This window comes from Cygnus olor, chromosome 9 (genome assembly GCF_009769625.2).
Source record: "Cygnus olor isolate bCygOlo1 chromosome 9, bCygOlo1.pri.v2, whole genome shotgun sequence".
NCBI classification, from domain to species: domain Eukaryota; kingdom Metazoa; phylum Chordata; class Aves; order Anseriformes; family Anatidae; genus Cygnus; species Cygnus olor.
In genome coordinates, this window is record NC_049177.1 from 9,320,945 (window position 1) to 9,339,947 (window position 19,003).

Genomic DNA, 19,003 nt, shown 5'->3' on the forward strand with positions numbered 1-19,003 from the left:
GACACCCCCACCCCAAAACTAAAATGGAAACCACACAAGTTATACTGACTAGGAACACCTGAAAATGGTTGCAGTGATTCTTTAGCAGCACAGTACACGATGCCGAGAAAGAGCAAACCAAACACAGTGCCTCTTGCAATTTCACCTAAGGTGAAAGAGCTGCGACAAACACACACCAACAAGTGGTGTGAAGGCAGAGCACTGATGGGGCTGTGGAGTCAGCTGTGGTCTTCAGCTCACTGCTTTCAGCATCTTAACACAAGCCCAGTTTACAGAACATGATAAAGCAAAACAGAAGGCTTTATTTTTAACCAAATCTATTTATAAGTGTTAGAGGCCACATATAAGGTAGTTTGGTTAAAGACTTTGGGCCATTTGTAAAAGTAGGGCTTGTAACCCTGATGGTATCAGTAAGAGAAAACATGCAAACAGGAAAAAACAAAAACCAAAACCGGTCTTTGCTCAAAAAATGAGACCTAAATATAGCATCATTCTTCAGAAATGCCTGAGAGCAGCCCACATGTTTCTCCAAAGCAGACTGCTTTCACAGGTTATAGTTACCAACAGAAACCAAAGCCAGAGAGCGGGAAAGCTAAGTTTATCCAACCTCTGCAGTCTGAAGCAGGACAGAAGTGCAACTTGCTTACAGCAAGCTTTCATGAGAGTCCCACTCCTGCTGGGAGGAAATGGACATCTCTAAAATGTGTCCCTCATTTTCTTCTCTACAAAGTGGTCATCATTGATAGCTAGGATCTAAGAGGGAAGCTCTTAAATCCAGTTTCCAGTGCATAGGGTGAGATACATAAATTTATATTATTTAACATAGGCCCAGTATTCAGACTTTCCAGGAGAATTGAAACCAGAGACACTGAAAAACAGAGAACAAAAATGAGAAAAAGAAAACACCAGTCTTTTTACACACAACATGTAATTAGCTGATACAACTCACTTCAGCAAAGGTCTACATGAGACTTGGGAAAGGATTAGACATTTACACAGATAATGAGAATATCCAGATCAACAAGACATACCAATGTTTGCAGAGTACAATCTCATTTCTTAGAGCACAAACTGATCTCTGGCAGATGGATGTAGGGAAAGCCTCCTCAGGGCAGGCTGCCCTGTGATTTCCTCCTTAATTTTATTGTACCCTCTTCTGAAGTACTGCTGCATACGGGAAACTAGATTACATATAGCATTAGTCTAGACTACCAGTTCTCTGGGGTTGTATATAGGGATCTTTGTTAAGAAATTCATGTACAATGCACATTTCCCTGATCTTTAATAACATAACTATTAAACATATTGCGAAAAAGCTAACATAGTATCTCAGCGTTACAGTTGCTGTGAAAGATGACTTGCAAGACATTTAATGCTAGAGCAAACGGATGTAAGCAATACATGGGGACAGCGCAAGCACTGAAAATATTAACTAGATGAATTTGATAAAGGAAAAATGCAAAAGCAAACAAAAGGAAATAAAATCAATTTTGCATAGTCCACTGAGGAACTTCAAGTCAAAGGCAGCAAGCCAGCCATTCAAACTAGAACTTAGTTCGCTAGCATTTCAAAAGCAGAGACTCCGTGACCCCAGCTAAGTGTAAGCAGGCTGCACAAGCCATCGTTTAAGCCCTCATCAGTGGTGAAAGTAACCACCATTTTGTTAGGTGCCAGTGAAGCACATGTCACAGCAGAGCAGCCTTCCTGCCCTCCTCTGGTAACTAGAGTAAGCATCAAGTGTTGAGTTTGCTACATTTTTATGGAGCTAAAACTTTTAGTAAGCAACAGAGATTCATGATTTTATGTCTACTGATCCTTGAAAGACAATGTATGCACTCAGAACATGCAGTTTACCAGGAACCTAGGTCCTAAATTTCTAAACGATGCCAGACTATACAGCTTCTCTAGCAGCTTGCTGTTTTCATCACTCATCAGTTGAGGAAATATTCTTGTTTTCTTCATCATCAGGCATATCTTTTAGCTGTTGACGAGCAAACTCCTCAAATACCATCTCTGCATCACTGAAATGGAAGAAACACAGGTGTTTCAAAATGATGACAGCCATTTTTTATACCAGTAGACTGAAAGCAACATGCTGGAGGAAGAAGAAAAGCCTGGAAGAGTCTCTGGTGATGTTTCTTTTGTCTCCAAAGGGATTTGGATCATATTCCCACACATACTATCTTCGTTGGTGCTATTCTAAGATATTAGGAAAAGCAGTCAATGGAACAAAGCAGGACACAAACTGAGGAGGTTTTCATGAACCTCCTGTACCGAACCATGCTCATTCCAGCTTAATATCTATCAGCTAGCTGAACAGTCTGCAGCCTGAAAGGGTCTTTGTCTTGAATTATAATGTGAAACCTTTCATCCTTATTTCTTCTGTGCTTAAAATATAGGCACATGGTTGAACCTATTGAGTTCCTAAAACTACAGAGCATCAGCTGACCACAGACATATCTTTCTGTCCAGCTGTCAGGCAAAACATGGTCTCAAGCGACTTTCACATGGTCGGTCATTGCTGTTCAACTGATAGCAATAACTTGTCAAGCCACATTAAATTTTTTAAGCTCACGCTCTGTGAACCCTGTGGATTTTTGAACAATTTTGAGGAGCTTTCAAAGAGGCAATGCACAGCTGCAGCTAGAATTTGAAATACCATTAAAAGAAACTTACCCATCCTTCCCTGCAGTCATCAGCATGCAGTAAAGGAGGAAAAAGGATACAGCAAATAGTTAGAACAGTGGATGCTAAAAACAGCAAAATATTTATAAACAAAACAGTGACAAGCAGCAGGATTTGCAGCAATACAAGAATTCTGGAAAGTCTCAACATGTATGTGCACACACCTGCCAAAGCAAAACTTGATTTCCCAAATGGAAGAGCACCCCAGCAATGTTGCCTAAGACATCAGAAGAGCTGAGAAACAAACAGATTTTTCCCATTTATGCTTGCTAGCAGCCACACCTGAGAGAAACATCTGTGCACACGCTTCTCAGATGACAGTGCTTGCGCGACATTAGTCTTAACTGGTCTGTCACTGTGGTTTAAGTAGCTAGCTGATGAGAAGACGTTCTCATTCAATAAACTTGAAGGTACTGAAGTCGAACAGAGGCTGGAATACAGAAAGGATTAGGTGGCCTCTCATCAGGCAGATTACGCACATGAGAAGCAATACTCCTGATTTCATCCTTGCCTAAACATAATCCTGAGACCTCTGGCACTTTAATGCGTTCCTTTGATGGGATCTTTACTAACCACACTGTAACAAAACAGCGTTTAGGCTTGCTAGCAGGATCTCTTGGAAGGTGTTTCAACACGGCCTGAAGTAAGCCTACACTGCAGTGAAGAAATGGGAACATGGATTGTTTTGCTCTTACAGTTACTTAAGCTTTAGCAAGAAACAGTTGCTTCACTGGCTTATTTCTCATGAGTTTAAGTGAGGGAGCAAAGTGCACTAAAGCCATTGTTCCACAGAAGTCACCAGGGATTTGGGATGCCTCGGTGATTGGGTAACCTGGAGAATTCCTGCCCGCAACACTCAGAAATCAAAGGCAACAAGTGGTGATTAGCATTGCTGGAAAAGTCAGCATTACAAACGTGCCAAGTAGGGCACTGTAGCCAAAATGCCTCAAACGACAGATCATGTAAAAGCGTTCATGATGGTATTTATCCAGACTCGGAAAGGATAGCTTCCTCTACTCACAGAGGCCAAGATGAAGTCTGGAAAGTCTCAGTGCACCCGTACTTGATTGAAATGGATTTAAAATGAAACGTTTAGAAGTTTTAAAGTTTCCAACACATAAAGCAGTGTTGTCATTTTATTTTCCTCCAACTTGTAGTCTTTAAATAGTCCACCCTCTTTCCCCTCTCCGGAGTGTACTCGTTACTATGGGAACAGTGACATTAATGATATGGGCAAAGCTGAACAACATCCACCAATGTGGTTTGAAGTTGATTTTACAGAATGGGCTGAGGGGAGAAAGAGGTATTGCTTTGGTAAGGCATGTTCTTTTCTGTCAGGTAAGTACTTACTGTATCAATACAAAGGTAGCGTGGCAGTATAGTAATACTTCTCATATAGCTTATATGTCAGATTACATTCACAGATGCATGGACACTATTTTACTTTGAGGCTGCTGTAGGCTTGTTAAATGTCTATATAACCACTCTAGGAGGAATTAAGTCCACTCCACAGGGTTATCGTGCTGTCCCATGGTTTATTTAGCACTAAAATATTGAAGAAGTCTCAGGAACCTGAAAATGGGTTGTTGGGGTTTTTTTTCCTTATTTTTAACTGGCATCCCAGCAATCATTTTGAGGGCTGGGATGGGAGGGGGCTGTGTTCAAGGACAGATGAGGCTCCCGAACGTCATCATACCCTCTGCAGAAAGTTTTCTATAAGCTTTTATTATGCAGCCACAGGAATGACTCCATGTAATTAAAGTTGTGACATATGGTAATTTTCATTATAAGCTTGCTTTTAACCTCTTTTAGCTTCATGGTGGAAAGAAAAAAAGGAAAAAAAAGTAGGTTATGTTACATTTCAAGACATTCAAGCCCTTTGAAAATTCACTAATTTCTGAAAGTTACAATATCAATCCAGGGTGGGAATAATGTTAATGTTAAAGGGATACGGTATTTATGGGTTTCTTGGAAGGAACTCTTTCATGCAAGTTTAACAAAGAAGCAGATAAATGACCATTTGTTGAATAACAGCCAAAACAAAGGTCAGTGTACAAGACATAGGCCCACAAAATGTGAAACCTCAAGACAAGGGCAAGAAAACCCCAGACCAAAGAACTCACGCTAAGAGCGCAGCCTTGAAAAAAATCCCAGCAGGAGCTGGGCTAACTGCTGACAGGGAAAGGTCTTGAAAGCACAAAGAGACATGGCCCAGTTTGACTCTATCTTTAAAAGAAACAGATCTATATCCATTTTTGTCAACAAGGCAGAAAAGACAGGCTGCCAATGTGACAGGAGCTGCTTTGCCTAAAAATAACCACCTGTGAAACACATGGGTCCAAAACCAGTCCACATGTAACATGCAAATGCTGGCCTACAAGAAGTCCAAGACACAGAAGCTATAAATAAACATGGGAAAGGAAAGGTAGCAAGAAGAGCAAGCAATCAGCAAGAGCCATGCACTCTGGCAGACCTGCTTTTTACTGAGGGATGACTGCTTCAGAGCAGACGGACAAATAAAAAGGGCAAAGCAATATACTGTGAAATAAAGTACAGTGCAGCTGATCACGCTTGCCCCCATTTGGCCCTAAAAAATAAAACTGTGTTCTTGTGAAGCTTATTTTTTCTGACGTTCTGAGGTTCTCTACACTCAAGTCAGCCCTGCACAATTAAATACACTGATGCTACACGTTTTATTTATTTTTGCCATGAATCACTTCGGCTAGGAAAGAGAAAAGGATATTACCCCTCTGCAAGGAATAAGCCATAAAGTCACATATGTGACATTTCTAATTCCACTGTAGCCGTGACTTTTCCTTTCGCCCAGCTGCAACGTAAGTGACAGTCAAGTAAGAAGGGAGGTGCAATGGACAAATTGGTTACTGACTCGTCAGTAAAAACAAAAAGGAATGGAAAAAGAAGATAAGGAGTGATCTCAAAATTCCCTGTGCATGCACCCTTGCCTACACCCATTGCACAGGCTACTGAACAAGCCATCAAAACAAAATTGTATCCTGTAGGGCCTTTTAGAGTCTAAACACTGTTTGCTGAAGCTCCATCTCTGCAATTAAGTCTTGTTTTGCTCGATTCCAAATTGGATGTTATTTCACTAATGAAGCACATCTTATTTTTCAGAGTTTATGACCTAAGGTGGCAGAATAAAAACTGCATCTCCAAAACATGAACTCACAATTAGAAACGGTGATTAGGCACAGGACACGGAAAGCCAGTAAGAGTTTTAGTTTACCATCTTCACTCGGGAGGCTGTTTTATTCCCTGTAATGAGCTGAGACACCACACTCCAGCACAGTTTTCAAATCAGTTATGCAGGCTTCATAGAAATTTTCTTTTGTGTTAGTTTTCTTGTTTGAAGAGAAAGCATTTATTTCTCCAGTTTACTGTTTGTAGGGCTTTCCCATGGGATAACTCCTGAAACTAACTGCATTTCTTTTTCAAGTTACCCGAAACCTGCAATTTCCATCTGAAGAAAATGCATGAACCACAGCTGTCTTCTGACAGAAAGCTCCTAGAAGGACTTTGATGTAGCAAACAATATGTGGGCTGCTCCTTTGGTAAGAGGATGTGTTGGGGGAAGTGATCAGAGAAATATTAAAGTTTTCCATTTCCCTTGTAAGTCTTCTGCCCACATCCTTTTGAGTGTACTATATAAAAGAGTACATCAGCCATCCTTCGAAATGATCTTAGAAGGGAGAACTGACTTCCATTTTTCCTCAAGCTACAAATGCTTCTGCCAAAATCATCTGCCTGAAGCACAGAAAATAAAAATGGGGTGGTTGCATTAACACCAAAACATGGTGTCACGTCCGAAAAAATCCACACCATTCTAAAAATACACACAGAATTCTTTACGGTTCCCTGATCCTCTAAATAGTCCGTGTTGAACATTTTCAAGCTTTTCTCTGAATCCATGAAAGCTCCAGACTTTTGCAGCCCTGAGCTGCCTCCCCCAGCACCTCTGCCACGCGAGGCTCCCCGTGGACACTAGATGGCCCTCACCAGCCACCTTTCCTGGGGCCACCAGCACCAAAAAGGTCCCCAGCTTTCACCAAGCTTGTAGCCAGGGGGATTCCTGCAGGAAAGTCTGAGGGAAATACTTCAGTACGTGCAAGCTACCGGAACAGCCATGAAGACCCTTTCCAAAGCCGCTCTCCTACCACGAATCCCCACTTGAGATCACGATCAAGCGAGCAGCAATCTCAGTGTTTTGCTGGCAGAGCTTTGCCAGTCTGCAAACACAGAACAGAAGCCCACAGCACGGGCACAGCTGTGCCAACAGCAGCATTTGCCCCACAGCAGCTTCCCCAGTGTGGTCCAACCTTATGAGCCCTACAGACCAGCCCTGAGGACCTGATTTCTGGAAGCAGATGCAGTCTGCATGCAGCTGTATAGCGAGTGCCCTGTGCTACCCTTCAGCGATGGGGCTGTCTTCCCTCCGGCCACAGCAGAATGGGAGCGAGGGGAAAACAGGCATTGTGGATTTGTCCTGACGGTGCTTCCTGGACTCACCGTGCTGCTCTGATGGAGGTGCAAATGCACAAAAAACTTCTCCTATGAGCACGCTCTGTGTCTGTGCTGAGAGGCCCTGCTGGCACAGCTAACAGCAGAGGTTTTCTAGGGGAAATACGAGTTTCCTGTGGTGCAATTCCCTCACACTGATTCCTAGCCAGAGCACCTGAGGATAGCCAGTCTCTCTTCTTGCCACTCAGGTTTGAGTCCTCCAACAACTGGTAATAGAATAGTTCAGATGGAAGGGACCTTCAAAGGTCATCAAGTTCAACTGCCTGACCACTTCAGGGCTAACCAAAAATTAAAGCATATTATTTTGAGGGCATTATTCAAACGGTTCTTGAACACTGACAGTCATGGGGCAAGCACCACTTTGCTGGGGAGCCTATTGCAGTGTTTGACCACCCTCGCATTAAAGAATTTTTTCCTAATGTCCAGTCTGAATCTCCCCTGGTGCAGCCCTGTGCCGTTCCCTCATGTCCTTTCATCAGTTATCAATGAGAAGAGACCGGCACCTCCCTCTCCGCTTCCCCTCCCCAGGGAAGCTGCAGAGAGCAATGAGGTTGCCTGTTAGCCTTCTTTTCTCCAGACTAGACAACTCAAGTGTCCTCAGCCTCACCTCACAGGACATGTCTTCCAGCCCTTTTACCAGCTTTGTTGTCCCGTCCCTCCCCACCCCCCGCCCCGGATGCTTAACATCCTTTTTATGTTGTGGAGCCAGAACTGTACACAATATTCAAGGTGAGGCTGCACCAACACCAAATACAGTGGGAGAATCGCCTTTTTTGACCAGCTGGCTTTGCTGTGTTTAATGCACCCCAACCATTTAACACAACAAGGACTAAATCACCCCCCTTTCTAATGCTCCCAGTACAGAACATAGAACCTATCCCGGGTAACTCCTTTCATAGGCTCCTCCACCTTCTTCTAGTAGTCATGTTCTTAGATACAGCGGCTTTAGATAAGTTTTAGCCCAATGAAAAAAAAAAAATGCAGTGCAGAAGCAGCCCCGGTTTTATGTTTGAAGCCTACACAACTCCATCCAAACACAGATGGCAGGACAAGGTGACTCATCCAGAACAATCCCAACATCAAAAGCTGGCATAATCTTTTGTGTTCAATAGCTGCCCCAGATGCTGTACAGGAACTTCTGATCTAGTGTAAGCACCTTGCAGTTTCCACACGTTCACCATTACAGAACAGAGCCAGTCAGGAATTGAGGAAGCAGGAAGACAAATGCTCAAGACAACCTAAAGATTTGGCATCCACTCCTAAGATCTAATATTCCCTGGGAAAGGTAGCTCCTTACACTGTACCATGATTTTTTTATATATTTATATATATATATTTATATACATATGTATAGCGAGAGAGACACTGTGGCCAATGCCACGTAAACATAATAGGGACACTGTAAATTCCTGAATGGTTTTATCACCTTATAACTTTGCTTAGAAATATTTTGCTTTTTGTAGTGTTGTGTGTCTTAGGCGTTTTCTGTCACATTCTCATTTGCTATATTAGAATCTGGATAGGAACTGTTAACAGCTGCATCCAGGGCATTTTGCACAGTAGTCATGAGATTTAACTGTGCAGTGCTTCCTTAAGTCCCTGTGCTTTCAGTTGTGATTCCACAGATGAAAGACAAAGGGAACATGACCCATTTCTACCTTCTTCCATCTTAGCATCCCTTCTCCCTCTTACACTGTGCCTTGAGGTTTTCTCTCCCGCACACACGCAGCAGCCCCCAGTGCTGGCTTCCAGACACTAAAGGCTAAATGTCTGCAAGCCTAGCAATGGTAAGAACTCACCTGAGACAACAAAAAAAGGCAAAAATGAGGCACAACTGACCTGCTGGGTTCTTTTCCTCGGGTTTGGGGTGCATGAGACGAAACGGCAGCTCTGTGCCCACTTCACTGGGGAGAAGAGAGAATGCATCAAATCCACAGCCCCAGTCATGCCTGGTTCAGTCTCCCTCCCAGCTCAGGCCAGCTCAAGCCTTCAACTCCAAATTTACTCATTCTTTCATCATTTTTCTAATCCTAACTCCCCCTTCAAAAAGAGTTAAGCTCAGATTTCTCCACAAAAAAGAAGCACAAAACACATATGCATATCCTAATAAGCTGGGTTTATTATGTGCTGAACATTGCATGCATATAAATTTGATGCATTTTTGCAATTGCCTCATTTTCACAGCTGAATTTGCATATTTCTTATTTCTATCAGCTTAAGGGATAGTTAGGGAGGTGGGAAGGAGAATAAGAGGGTAAGAAGACAAATTAAGAGCTATGGCTACATGGTCTGAAAAGAAGACTCTTACCTGGAGGTGAAGTCTCCCAGCATACTACAGAAGACGACAAGAAATATATAAGCCTATTTAATGCCTTCCCATTTTGGCACTCTAGCAAATAGTGTTTTACTGGTGGACTATTGAAATCGCCTCCCTCGTATATTCTTACTTGCCTCAAAGCTTAACCTCCAAATACACCTGTTTTTAAAAAAAGGTGACTTTCATTTTTCATATCCTTCCCACGGTGAAAGAGTAAGTTTCTGAACCCCTGACCAAGTGTTAGCAAGGCTCCTTTGCTGAGGGCCTGAGAGTCAAAGGACAAGGGCAATCCAAGCAGACCACAGAAGGCAGCAGTCGTTTTTATCATGCTTTAGGCAAATCATTGACTTATTTTTGTATTAGAAAGAAGGATAGATGAATGGAAGACAAATGTAAACAGTGACTATAAGCAATGCTTCTTATCCTCTTTTGCGCTGTATGCTGGGAACTATCTCATGCTGATGACATTAGCTTCTCCCATAAAACTGGCTCAGTACAGTACCTTAGCTACAGTATTTATGACTCTCAGGCAGAGATGCACCTGCCTTCTGCTCTGGGAGAACAAGAACACCAACAAAGGTTCACACACAGTTTCGCTTAAGCCTTGACAAACTAAAAGTTATCGCAATGAAATAAAATTGCATTGCAAACCACAGGTTCCTACTTCAACCTCTGGTCATATGGCCAAAGTCTTACCATAGCTTTCCTTAAAAAAAAAAAAAAAAAAAGCTTAGCTTTCTACAGGTAAGGAAAGTAATCCAACACCTCTGGCTCAAGAAAACTTTTTTGGCTTTTTTTTAGGCCAAGAAATATACGATTTCAAGGAAGTTCATGCTTTAAAGTTAACCTAATATCCCTACAACATACGCCCTTTCTCTTACGGTGGAGTGTCCTACCCTCTCCCCACTAGTCACTGGGGTACACACACTTCCCTCTCCTAACTCTAAACAGATGTAGCAAGAAGTCTGGTACTCTTACCCTGAAACAGTGAGCTTCACTCGGATCTTGTAGGAAACGAGAATCCCCATCACTGTCTTATCTATTCCATCCTTAATACTACCAGAGAAAACAAAGTGGTGTTAGATAGCACTGCAACAGAGCAGCAGTACGTGGCAGGAACAAGAACTAGACAAACATTTCTTTCTCCTAAAAACTACGGAGCAGAAGAGCCTTAGGGATGGCCAATACCTCTCCAGATCTGTGATGACGCTTTAGCCTGAACAACTATGATGGGTCATGCAATCAGATGGACCCATTAGGACAGGTACAAACACCTGATAGTTCAGTTTCCTCAATCCTCCCCTCTTCTTTATACCCTTTACCAGTTGGGACCACTTAAAACCACTCACATGGTACTAGAAGCCAAGTTGGTGTCCTCATCTTTTAGCTTTCCATCCAGGGCTATTTCCCGGGTCTGCCGGTTATTTGCTAGCAAGGGCAAAACTGTCAGTGTCTTGGTCAGGCTGCTGTTTGGCTGCACCTTCTCCCTGAAAATAGAGGCGAGAGGGAAAGAGATACACTCTGATCTGCCTTACAAACCCAACTAAGGTAATTTCAGAGCAGATTACAAAGCCATCCACAAGGAGTGGGATTTATCTGTCCAGATTTAGATATCTACAATACAAATGTCTACATCTGAACTAGTCAGAAAAGTTTCCCTCGTAATCAAACAAGTATTTGCAGAAAATTATTAATTTCACATTAAGGCATACATCTAAAAGTAGGTCAAACTATGCTGCAGACCTCTACATTTGGACAAAATGAATCCAGGTTTAGAAGACCAGTACAAAAAGGAAAACATGGCCCTAAGGTACAGAGCAAAAACCAGAAAAATATAAAATGTATGGGTGTACCCAACCCTCCTCACAAAGCAAAGTTCAATGCTGCACTGCCAACACACTGCAAGGCATAACAGCAAGGGGTTCTCCACACCATCGACAGTCCCCGAGGTTTTTGTGAGCTAAGGCCAGCAGAAACCAAGTTAAATGTTGTGAAAAAGACTGACACCAAGCTAGAGCATCCAGCATTTCCAGGCAAACAGCAGCACTTTAGAACAATGTTGCAGCTCCCTTTAAAGGTTTCAACCAATGGAGAGCCCTACATAGGCCCTGCTAAACTTTTCCAGTAGGTAATTACTCTTCACACAAAACAGCTTTTCTGCAACCTTCCCCTGATCTCTGAAAAAAGGAGCAGGGTACCTGCTGGCTACACGAAAAGAAGACCAGCTGCCTCAACTACAGCTGGTGTCAAGACACACACAAGGCAAAGAGAGCAATGTAACAGCCAGCAACTGCCAGACTAGGCTAGGAGCACCTCCTGTAACTGAGGAGGGTAATTAGGAGGGAGGAAGGAGTGTAGCAAGAACGGATAAGCAGAATATTCACTCACTGTGCTTCCTCAGCCGCTACCACTTTTGTATAGTAATCACTGGAGTATAAAACCACATTGGCAACCTGCTCCACTTGGCGAGAAAGAAGAAAAGGGACAATTAGTTGTGCGCAGGCATCAGAAACGACATAGCTGTCCCACTGAATCTCGGGAGTGAAAAACACGAAGACAGCAGAAAAATCCATACATTTAGAGCCTGAAGGGACCACCAGGTCAGGCAGCCTGATCTGGATAGACATTGGCCACTTGTGTGTTGCTGGTCTCTGTCTTGCCTGAAACACATCCAGCCTTGATTTGCAGATGACAAAGTCAGCAGCCCATGGTTTCCTTGGGGAGCCTGCTCTTTCTGTTTTGAACATCTCCCTTTCTAAGTGTGTTTGCTTTCATCTCTGGTTACTGGTATCTCTTGTGTTTCTATAGCCTATGCATTTGCATTCATGAGACGCCAGTATCAAGCAGACAGGATACCAAACTACAGTCAGGATCCTGTGGCAACAAACGATTTGTATTCTCTAATCCTAATCTAACACCAGAAAGGATATGGTAGTTTTGACTGAAACACTGATGAGAGAATCTGAAACTACAAAGTCTTTTTAAGCCAGGCAGATGCGTGCCAAGCTAAAAAAATATTTGGGAGTTACTGGACAGTGCATGCAAGACTGGCACTGAATTGGCTATGAAACCCTCAGCTACTTTGCTCCTTTCCTGCTTTCTTTTCTCTTTCTCATCCTTTGTGTCTCAGATTGTCTTCCCCAGGCCCAAGAGCAACAGGGTTTGTGGGATGAAAACAAGCAGTCCTACAAATAAAGCATAGGCAGTACTGAAACTCAGGCCCTGCCCTCAGCTTCCTCAGGAGGAATTACACCATCACTGGCAGAGGGGCCATTCCTCACATTGCCAAACATTTCTGAAACCCCAGGCAAAACTGTACACAACCTAGGCATGTTTACTGTTAGCAGGAGCATCCCACTGACAGGGGAGCTCTTCCCACCACCCTCCCAAAGAGGCAGATTTCCCCACAGCACCTGCCTTGCTTACCATAAGTGCCTGTCCCTTCCTGCTTAGATTGTACATACAGGTGCCTGAAATTAAGCCAGGCAAGTAACCATGAGTCAGGAAAAAGGCTGCAGTGTTTCACTTGATGAACAGCAGCAAAGAAACAGCAGCAGAGAGGGTGGATTAAACAAATTCCTGACGCACCCCATGCTGCCTGCTTAAGTAGTTACAAGCACTAAATTCTGGCTCTTTCAGCCCTCCCACCAAAGAGTCTTCCCACCCTAGGAGAATACCAGATAACAGTAAAAACCTACCCTGGACTTTGATCTTCTTCACTGTTTTCTCTGTGTTGTTGGTGACTGTGATAGTGACTGGAATGGGCTCGCCATGGTAGTACACCTAGGAGGAATTCAATGCTCAGAAACCCTGCCAGGAGGCTTCTCCCAGGCCCTATACCACTCCAGTCCACACGAATTCAATCTCCTTCACAGAGACCATATAAGGCAAGGTGACCCTTCCTTCAATGATTTTGTCTCAAATGGCTGATAACAGTGTCCCAGACTCCCCCAGCAGTAGCTACTGACAAAAGCTACATTAAAACCCTCGAGTGGTAAGGCAAGTCAGTCTCAGCTGAGACAGAGTCTGGGTAACACACAAAATAGCTGCTTTAGGCAGCAAAACACATATTGGTATTGAAATACTATGATGTTCATACCCCAGGGGCAAACTCCTCACCTCTTTACTGAGGCAAGCTTTCAAGTTTAACGGCTTGTTGGACATGAAGAATTGCCACGTGGTCTCTGCGCAAGGTTGGGGTCCTGGCTGTTCTGGAGCATATTGCACCTTTCGGATCAATAGGCGTGCAGAGTTCCTGAGAAGCAGCAGAAGACAACAGGGTGGTACGTTGTGCTTGGCAGAGGCAGGAGTTTTGCACTCATGTGCTTACGCTCAAGAAGTCCACTGACAAGTGGAACAAAGCTGAACAAGCAACCAAGGTGCATTACTGAACGTTCTGGCCCTCTTTAAGAGAGGCACAGCTGAAGACAGACAAACACATGTATTTTATTACCTCTTATGAATTCTCTCTTCCACATTCTCTGTTGAGAAAGCTTTCACCTCAAAGTCCACCCCGCAGCTCTGCCAGAAAGAAATCAGTGTCACGAGCCAAGAACATCTGCAGATGTTCAAACATCTTCCTGTACACTAGAAACTGGCAGATTCCTGCCAACCGCAAATTCTTCTGGCCTCCAACCATTGTAACAAACCCTCACCAACTGGTGTGGCAGCACTCACCTATTCCATGCTCCTTCTGATAAATAAAGCTTAGTTCCCAACCTCTGACAAATGACATCCCTACTCCTAAAAGGCTTTCTGTGAGAGCACTGTTGTAGAGGTCACAGCATGCTACAGGAGATAACACTGACCAGCCTGCAAGGCTCTTCAGTCCACTCTGAGTTTCTGAATTGGCTTTGTAATGTCAATACCTGACTCGAGGTCAAGCTTCTTACTTCCTGGTGTCTAAGGGCTAGGAGTGATCAAGCCAAGCTGATCTTTGCTTTAACAGTCGCCTTCAACACTGCCATGGGACATCTATGAGAGTCCCAGAAAACTTCAGAGAAATATGTTAACTTTTGCTACAATATCAATCCTTCTGAAACACATAGCTTGTCCCTGTGGCTCTGCATTCTACAACTTGCATCCCATCTTGCCTGGTTTTAGTCTAACCCAGATGTTCAGAGAAGCATCCCGTGAAGTACAAAAGGACTATTTTAAATGCTGTCAGAAACCCTGCAGAACATCACATTATCTAGCATTTTTTCCTCCAGGACTTTTGTTTTGTTTACACACGTGTAAAACAGCCCGTTTCTGTATTTGTTTTAATTCAGAAGCAGATCTTAACACATGCTATTTATAGGGATCTGTGAGAATTCAAGCACTCAGTCTCCTTTTCTCTCACGTGACTGACTAGCTAATAGAAGCCTGCCTGACATTTTTGTGTGTGTTATTTTGTGTGTGTCCAACCCACAAATCATGTGGTACCCTTAATGAAATTACAAGCATTGCAGATTTAGCACAGTCTTGCAGCTATTGAACTAGATTCCTTTTCTTATTCTGAGGAATTGAATTCCGACTCTGACCCACACTGTAGCTCTTAAAAGTCAGGTTCCTGACATTGGTGGCATAGCACAACAAACCCCAGTATCAACTTACTCCTCTCTCAAGTTAGCCAAATAAATTCACATGACATTTTCCATACATCCTCAACCATGATAAGCACAAGCGTCCCATTTGTCTCACCTTATCAACATCACGAGGTGCAGGCTGCAAACAGACTGAACAAGGCAGGTAATCTGGGAACTGTGGGAACAAGGAGAGAAAAATAACCCAAAGCAATATTATGCAGATTTCCAACTCTGTGATATTCTAATTAGCTTGCTGCTTACAAAAGGTACAAAAGAACCATGAAGACAACAGGCCACTTGCTGTAATACAGTAATCCTTTCAAGTTCCAGCTGAGACAGAAGCTGAGCCTCATGCTAACCCTGTAACAAAGTCTTTGTGGAAGAGAGGGGCTAAACATAAAGAGCCAAGAAAAAGCTGACAAAAAGTAAAAAAAAAAAAAAAACAAACAAAAAAAAACAGACACGTGAAGCTCCTAGGCTAAAAATCAAGCACTAGAGGCACAGCTCAGATTAGAAGCTGGGACATGTGGCTCCCCACCCAGGATCATCAATATTGCTCACAGCTGTGCCAGTCATCACTGCTCATATGGGCTTGAAGCTTGAGCAAAGCATTCTCTATTCTGGAAACACAGCTAAGGCCACGAAGACCAGCCAGCCACCAGCCAGTGTCCATTTGCTTCTGGACTAGGCAGGGCCAGCAACTTCAGACATCAGCTAGGAAGACTGCAGAGGAGCTCATGGAGACATGGAGTGCAACATCCCATCAAAGAATCCAGCAGTTTGGAGATCACTGGGTTGTATCTGAGTGGTCAGCAACGTATGACAAGTACCTGTCCACTGAGCAGATTCAAAGACTTATTTATTGTTATTTCAGAATATATGGTTTTCAAACCTGGATCTCCCTAAGGAATGCTAAGGCAGACATGTCAGTGACAGTACTGGAAGCACATCCTGTCAGATTCAGAATTTGGCAATGAGCTGTTTACAATGTCTGGTAGTAAGCTTTTCCTTTTTTTTTTTGATTAAAAAATAAAACTTTTTTTTTTTCTTTAAAGAAAGAACTTGACACTTCCTTTGTAAGCACTATGGCAATGGTATAAAGTATCCCAACCCCCCTGGAATTGGGAAGACATGGATATTTGGAGCTGTGGCTAGCATAAAGCCATTGTGTAACTCCTTGCCTCTTACAAGTACATTTCACACAGTTAGGACAGTTAGGATATTCTTGCAGTTTACCACTTGGTAATAAAAAAAATGGTACATTGCCTTTTCCTCAAAACTTGAGCCTCACATAATACGAACTTAATATTAATCCCTGTCTTCAGTCCCTCACTGAGTGTCAACAGCCCAGTAATAAAAGACAAGGAGGAGAGGGTCAGAGGCTCTTACAGGATACTCACTGTAAAGAAAAAGGGATAGGCATTTTTCCCCAGCTTCTTTAACAGAGATTCCTGCAAGTGGGTGAGAGAGTCTGGCTTGTCAGCAGGTGGGTACAGCTGGACCCTAGAGAAAAACAGGTCCCGTCGGAAGGTGAGGCCAATCACATCAATGTCTTCCTGGCCATACCGGAAAGCACAGGTCAAGGTCACGTACACTGAAAAGAAGCAAACGACAGGTAAAGCATGCAGCAGACTAACAACATAGCCAGGGTGGGATGTAAAATCCTGCACTAGAGTCATGGAAACCCATTTTAACACTGTTATATGTGGTATGAATCCTAACTGGGTTATACAAGAACATATGTTATGTTGAATAAGAAGCCCATTCATTGGGGAAGAGCTATATTAGAACCATTTTACATTGCTATAATGGTACAGACTCCAACACATATGTTGCATAAACTCTCAAACCTTTTTTCCCCTTGATCATTGCAGGATCCACCAATACAACACCATCTGAAAGAAAGGCAAAAAAATAAAGAAAGATTACCAGACGATAATCAGGGTTAAGAGAGCAGAAAGGATAGCGCGTCTGCTTGTGGACTTACCTACAGGTTCCACAGTCCCCATGTTGTCAACAAAGTCACGCTTTCCCAGGTAGATGGTCAGCTGTAGGGAGAAGTAGTACATGGTTGAAGTTCAAAGTGTTGATGATTTGGAGAGGGGGTGGGGGGGCAGAATGGAAAACACGGTGTGGAGCTAGAAAACTTGTAGAGAATGATTCCATTTTAAACTTTTACTTTTTTTCCCAAACGAACATGCAATCCCCAAAAGACAATATTGCTATTCACATGTTTCAGGACTTCAGAAGAGAGGACCTAATGTGTAGAAGAACAACACAAATACTCACGGGATGGGACAAAGAACTATGGATTTAAAAATTTTTGATGCCATCAGAAACATAGTGCATCAGCTTTGTTTTAAACATTTACAAGCAGGAGTACAATCTAGGAGGAGTGAGAGGGGAGCTGCCTTCCTATGCAAGACCTACTGTAAACTTGGTTTATATTGTGTTTTCAAACTTAGCACTAAACACAGACCATGGTCCTTCTTCAGAAAAAAACAGAAAGGGCAGGAAAGATTTGTAATGTTTCCAGCCTGACTATAACTGAAATTCATACCTACTTAGGCCCATTATTATGGTACTTACAGCTTTGTCACGGGTGCTTTTTTTGAAGATAACTTGTTTTTGAGGGGAACCAGCATTCTTCCCTGTCTTTTGAGACTCAGGGCAGCTCATGGCCAAAGATGGGTATGTGACCGTGGATGAATGACGCTTTTCTGCCCCAAAGGCTCCTGGGAGAAATATCAGGAGAAAAAAAAGGATACGTGGATGAGATAAAACTAATTATACCTGGTGGGTACAGCATTCTACTCCCATGGTATAGTTCACCAAATGGACTATTTAAATGGGTATTCAAGTGCAGCACAGATGGTGGGCTTTTTTTTTAAATAAGGAACTGCTAAAATGAAATTATTTAAAAACAGCTCTTCAGAAACATTACAGAAGACCTAGAACTCATTTTTAAGTCAAATTCAAAAATTCAGTAGACCAATTGAAAATATATGGGGGTAAGAGAGAGAGAGCTTGGCCTCTGCAGAGATTTGTAGAGAGACAGTTTGTGAAAAAGTCTGCAGGAGTAGAGATGAAGGTAATCTGGATCAACATAAGGTACTTCAATTTTCAGAAGGTACATGAAGATTTGTCATCAGAGGCTCTAAATTGAGATAAGAAGAAAGTTCAATCTCAGTCAACTGAATAAAATCTAGGAAATAATATCAATACATGTGAGTTTTGGCTACTTTCTGGGTTTTTCAAATTTTCACCATTGCAAGTATACAATAGCACTGCAGCATCTGTCCTGGGACATTTGCTATTGAACGTAGTCTTGAATGAATGCAAAAAAGCCTAGATAAGGAGTGAATAGTCTGCCCACAAATAGAAAACCACCTTTGATTGTCAAAAAGTCGCCTGTGCTAAGTTGGAGGAGTGCATCATGAAAGAGACCGGATATGCACCAAAATACCATTTATTCTATGACAGCAAGTGCAAAGTATCACACTCGAGGAAAATGCAGCCACAGTCTGACATGTACAATCATAGTTGTCACTACGTAGGAAGAAAGTCTTGACGTAACCAGAAAAGTTATTAGGCAATTAACCAAGAGCATAACAGAGAATGTCATTTATGCTATTTTAGAACCCCTGATGTATAAGCATCTTGGAGACAGCATGCTTAGTTTAAGACCCAGAAAGGTGGTATATATTGGTAAAGAGTCAGACCAAACCCAGCGTAAGAACTCATCTCTTCCACCGTAAATTTCCTAAATCAGAACTGAATGTAAACCATTACTTTCAGAGTATCATTGAATTTGAAACAGAAAGCACCGTAAGAACATAACAGTCCAGCTACTTGCCCAGGAAGGTAACAAGTATAACCGGGGGGTAAGGAACAA

At 42.7% G+C, this 19,003-nt stretch overlaps 2 protein-coding genes across 2 annotated transcripts in view; both read right to left on the reverse strand.

Moving 5' to 3' along the window:
• The window catches only part of DGKD (diacylglycerol kinase delta), a 75,203-nt gene extending 66,121 nt beyond the window's left edge, over positions 1 to 9,082 (reverse strand). The window contains exon 1 of the mRNA XM_040567638.1: positions 9,064 to 9,082. The gene's annotated coding sequence lies outside the window, so the exon portion shown is untranslated. The remainder of the gene's footprint in view (positions 1 to 9,063) is intronic.
• On the reverse strand, positions 20 to 17,814 carry SAG (S-antigen visual arrestin). Its single transcript, XM_040567654.1, has 14 exons — positions 17,698 to 17,814; positions 17,096 to 17,156; positions 16,959 to 17,003; positions 16,509 to 16,702; positions 15,224 to 15,283; positions 13,995 to 14,062; positions 13,661 to 13,796; positions 13,240 to 13,324; positions 11,930 to 12,002; positions 10,891 to 11,028; positions 10,520 to 10,597; positions 9,064 to 9,128; positions 2,677 to 2,686; positions 20 to 2,021 (listed from the first exon to the last, which is right to left on the reverse strand). The coding sequence occupies exons 1-14, from the start codon at positions 17,785 to 17,787 to the stop codon at positions 1,925 to 1,927; spliced, it is 1,200 nt and encodes a 399-aa protein (XP_040423588.1). The 5' UTR covers positions 17,788 to 17,814; the 3' UTR covers positions 20 to 1,924.
• Positions 17,815 to 19,003: the final 1,189 nt, after the last annotated feature.

What these genes read in the sequence shown, in the direction of transcription:
- SAG (XM_040567654.1), bottom strand. Translation starts at nt 17,787, where the DNA reads ATGAGCTGCCCTGAGTCTCAAAAGACAGGGAAGAATGCTGGTTCCCCT. An exon ending in CACCTCGTGATGTTGATAAG is followed by an intron (nt 14,063 to 15,223) that starts GTGAGACAAATG and finishes TCTTTCTGGCAG; the next exon opens with AGCTGCGGGGTGGACTTTGA. An exon ending in AAGCTTGCCTCAGTAAAGAG is followed by an intron (nt 13,325 to 13,660) that starts GTGAGGAGTTTG and finishes AATTCCTCCTAG; the next exon opens with GTGTACTACCATGGCGAGCC.